Genomic DNA, 4,691 nt, shown 5'->3' on the forward strand with positions numbered 1-4,691 from the left:
CAGATGTGGACCTCCTCTCATATGCACAACTCGCCCAATTAGAGTCACAATAACTCTCAATCCCTATATGTCCATTCTTCCTGAAAATCAACCCCTTCCTTGGTGCACTTTTCAGGTACCTCAGAATCTGATACATAGCATCCATGTGACCCTTGGATCATGCATGTAACGACTCACCATGCTTATTGCAAATGAGATGTTAGGTCCAGTGTGACTCAAGATAGATGAGACGACCTATCAACATCTGCTACCTCTCTTGATCAATTGGCTCCCTTTCATCTACACTTAACATTCCCTTCTGATCAATTGGTGAAACTGCAGGCTTATATCCCAAAATGTCTGTCTCTGTGAGCAAGTCTAGCACAAACTTCCTCTGAGATAGGGCAATCCTCTCCGCTCCACAAGCAACTTGAATCCCAAGAAAGCATCTAAGTTATCCAGGCTCAATCTTGCCTTCTGCAGCACAATCTCTCCCTCATCACCACTAGTTACTATCATATCATCCATATACAAGACAAGCATAGTGGTGTGACCACCATTTCATTTCACAAACAATGTGTGGTCAACATTGATCTGACTTATTATTGCTCTCCTGAATCTGTCAAACCAAGCTCGAGAAGACTGTTCAAACCATATAGTGACTTCCTTGGTCTGCATACTTTGCCCACTGTTTGGTTTGTACTGAAGCCTAAAAGGCTAAAATAAATAATAAAAGAAAGTACTTAGCTTGAAAAAGTTTTGGGGCATTTACATAAATACCCAACTGATTCCTATGTATTTACATTTATAGAACTTAAAATTTAACTATTACATTTATACCACCCAAAATTTTCATATCACAAAAAAATATCACTATTTTAACACTTGAAAGGTTGAATGCATCTTTTCATGCATCAATAAGGTTGCATGTATGTAAAAACATAAGTTTTAAGTGTTACATATGTAAATACATAGGAATTAAATTATATGCATGCAAATCATCCAAAAGATTTTATTGATTTAAGATATATAAGAAAAAAGCAAGATGGAAAACTTAATAACTTAATGGAAAATTTACATACATACTAAATAACTCTTATGTAATTATGTATCTAACACCTAAAGTTTGATATTTACACTTATAACATATTGGTGTCATAACATTATACATAAAATGTGGAATTTTTAAAAAGATATTTATGATGGCGTTTGATGCAATGTTAAAGATTTGAGTGGTGTACATGTAAATATGAATGTTTAATTGTTAGGTAAATACATGAGATGTAATGTATATCAATATATGTAAATGCCCCAACTTAATATAGGTATATGTGACAATCAGTGTTAACTAGTTAAAATTTTTTTTTGGTCATGAGTTGGACAATATATATGCTAGTCTAGTAACTTCGAGTAATGAAACGACACTCAGCAATTTGTTAGTTGTCTCTGCTTCTAGAACCAGAGACTGAGGCAAGACCAAGCTGGCTCATGCTTAGCAATTTATTTCCTGCAAGTTTTGTTTTTTTGTGTTTTATCTATGTTTCATCCTTTTAGGATGCTAGTGTCTGATGTATCGTATGGGTATGACACATTTTTTTGGGTCCTCTCATATAACCTCTATGTATCTTTTCAATTTCAATAAAATTAGCCCTTGGGCGTTTATAAAAAAAAAAATTCCTGCAATCATCTTGAGAAGTAATTGTTTGGCTAGGCATTTAAATTACTATTATTATTGGTCTTATACTTGTTAATCACATATATCCCAATGATACAAACTAGGGCATAGAAAAAGTGCCAATAATGGAAGGAAAGCGAGAGAAAAAAAAAAAGCCACTATCTTCTAATTCGCTTTCTGTTAATGAGGTGATCATTTCCTTCATATAAGAATCTCCTTGTTAATAAGTAGAGTTTGGACGTCTAAGAAAATGATAATGAAGAAAATAATTGTTTAGATATAATAAAAATTATCTTGAATCCTCCTTAGCCACCTACCAATACTTGGGTATAGAGATATTGTCCAAAGATACAATGAATGCTCCATATACATGTGATATATTAGAGTATGAGGCAAACTGAGTAATGTCATGTAAGAAACCAAAACTATTAGAATAATAATGATCAAGAGAATGACCCGTATTGTTGCGAGAGGCCCTCTTTAAAGTCATGGGAGTGGGAGAAGTGAGAGAAATCATATCACCTGTGTAATTCGACTCTGAGGTGGATAATGCAGGTGTATCATCAATCGGGTTGGCCGGGATAAGGGATTTGATGGCACAAGTGGCACGGCGAATGTTGTTACCCCATTCTCCCTTCTCCTTGTATACACTCGACTCTCCTTGAGCTTGAATCTCAACATCTTCAGACTTTTTTTTCTCATTGTTTAACCCTTCCTTAGCATATCCTTCCCACACAACAGGACAAGACATCATTCCCACATATATCAATTTCTCACCATCACTACTCTCCCCCTCACACCTCATATCTCTATTATCTGGTAAGTCACCAAATGGTGAGATGACCTTTAAGGAATAGTACGGTTCGAATTCTCTAAATGTCACATTCATACTCATAAACAATCTCCTCTTTATTGGGCTCCGACAAACATATCCCTTTTGGGTAGCAGAATAACCCATGAAAATACACTTCACATTTCTGGGATCCAACTTTACTACTGATAGTCTATTGTCCTCCATAAAATATACACAACCAAATACCTTCAATAAAAGAATCCCGCCATTATCTTTTTTCAACAACTCAGAAGGAGATTACTACTATAACACTCTTGAGGGCATTTTGTTGATCAATTGAACGGCTGTTAAAACTGCTTTCCCCCACAAGCGTGTTGGGAAATTCATTGAGATCATCATGTTTCAGGCTACCTCTAGAAGTTGTTTATTCTTCCTTTATGCCACTCCATTTTGTGTCAGTGTGTATAGACATGTGGTTTAATGTTGTATCTATTGGATTGATAAATATTCCAAACGCATTATTGGTATAATCTGTCTCATTACCAAACATCAGTACTATCACTACTACACCATATTGCGTTTAAACTGCCTTATAAAAAATTTTAAAGCAAGCAAACACATCAGCCTGACTTTTCTTAGATAAGACAAAATTACACGAAAAATAATTAATAAAAGTCACAAAATATCGATAATCATTTATTGAACTTGTAGAACACAGTCCTCAAACATCGGAATGTATCAAATTAAAACTAAAATAACTCATATTTTCATAATTGATATAAGAGTAAGCTTGACAAACTCACAAACATCACATTCAAGTTTTTATTTATTTGTCTTTTCATACAAAGACGGATACAAATGACTAAATAAACTAAAACAAGAGTGTCTCATGCATTTATGATGTAGCAATAACACATCCTCCACTACACTCCCAGATCCTCCTGCTCCAACACTCCCAGTCATGGATTTCAGAGCTGAGTCCATTTCTTTTCTATCCAAATACCAGACTCCGTTATGTCACATGTCGATCCCAAGTCTCCGGCCAATTCCCTTTTATTGAAAGATCACCTTAAGAATATTAAATGAATAATAAAACTAATGGATAAAATGTTAACTGAAAATGAAGGAGCATGTAAAACATTAAACAAAGTAATATAATCGATACCCCTAACTGTACCCTTATCAACCATTAGTTGTGTCGTGCCAACAGCAGTCTGAATACTCTCTGGAACTGCTAGACGAGTAGAGGTAGGGAACTCCCCAGCGTTACCTGTCACATGTCGAGAAGCAGCAAAATCTATTATCCATTCAGGTGTTCTCGTAGTGGATATGGAGACAAGAACATGTGTTGCAAGATTACATTTAACTAAATGAGCATAAGTAACAATGTTGTTCTTGAGTGACAATAAGGTGGATGCATTCTCCGTCGCATCACATGCTGCTCTCTGCTTCCTCTTCAACATTTATAAGAGCTCATGATCCTCATACGCAAAGACCATCCCTATCTCTCCCTAATTCTTCGTTACCATCAAATTTTCCCGGCAGCCTACTTTTCCACCACTACCAATTCTAGAATCAGAGAGAATTTTCCTCCGCCTGCTCCACTAGATTGACATTCACGAGCCTAATGTCTAAGGCGTCCACACTCGAAACAATCATGAAACAATCAAAATGAATAGGTGGAGGTGGATCATCAGAACCACCACGATAACCTCCGCTGCCACTAGAAGAGTAGCCACCACTCCTATAATTGTAGCCTGAATCATCCCAACCCACCCTTGGCTCGGCCTTCGCTGAAATTTGTTGAATGTTCAACTCTTTATTGTTCATCTCACTGATAGCATCCTTATCCATCGCACTTCTGTCATCAAAACTCACAAACCCTAAATCCACAAGATCGCCCTGTATCCCTTTCTATCATAAACTGCACATCCAACACCTTGCTGAATCGACTGGCATCAAGTTGTGATTTCCTGGTATTCCATGACAAGCCCGCTGCAAAGATACGCGCTTCCTATTTCCCAGACGTCGCTTCTACCGGCTACCAAGCCCCCCTTCAAAATCTCTCTGGAACGAAGAAGAAACCCTGCTTTGCTCTTACCTTCACGTTCTCCTTCCCCAGCTAGCCCGACTTGATCGCGAAGCTCCCGCTGCAGTTCCGCTGCTGCCTTACCAAATAGCTCGCGATTGAGGCAACTGAAATCCTTCTTGCATACGCCGACGTCCGTTCCTCCACGCTCTAAC

General features: G+C 37.4%; 1 protein-coding gene across 4 annotated transcripts; it reads right to left on the minus strand.

Annotated features, from left to right (window-relative positions):
• Positions 1 to 3,376: 3,376 nt before the first annotated feature.
• Positions 3,377 to 4,098, minus strand: LOC110037215. Of its 4 annotated transcripts, none has more exons than XR_002295312.1 (2): positions 3,625 to 4,098; positions 3,377 to 3,497 (listed from the first exon to the last, which is right to left on the minus strand). XR_002295312.1 is itself a non-coding variant. In XM_020741806.1 (2 exons), exons 1-2 carry the CDS (start codon positions 3,908 to 3,910, stop codon positions 3,460 to 3,462), a joined length of 342 nt encoding a protein of 113 aa, XP_020597465.1. In that variant the 5' UTR covers positions 3,911 to 4,098; the 3' UTR covers positions 3,440 to 3,459. The 4 variants fall into 4 exon arrangements, 2 of the variants coding, with proteins under 2 accessions (XP_020597465.1, XP_020597464.1); XR_002295311.1 differs by having other exon boundaries at positions 3,613 to 4,098; XM_020741806.1 differs by having other exon boundaries at positions 3,440 to 3,515.
• Between the last annotated feature and the right edge of the window lie 593 nt (positions 4,099 to 4,691).

This window comes from Phalaenopsis equestris, unplaced genomic scaffold (genome assembly GCF_001263595.1).
Source record: "Phalaenopsis equestris unplaced genomic scaffold, ASM126359v1 Scaffold216959, whole genome shotgun sequence".
NCBI classification, from domain to species: Eukaryota; Viridiplantae; Streptophyta; class Magnoliopsida; order Asparagales; family Orchidaceae; genus Phalaenopsis; species Phalaenopsis equestris.

Bases quoted from the DNA above. Each gene is read 5' to 3' on its own strand.
- LOC110037215 (XM_020741805.1), bottom strand. From the start codon at position 3,910: ATGTTGAAGAGGAAGCAGAGAGCAGCATGTGATGCGACGGAGAATGCA. The intron at 3,516-3,612 runs GTATCGATTATA...AATATTCTTAAG, and splicing joins TGATAAGGGTACAGTTAGGG to GTGATCTTTCAATAAAAGGG.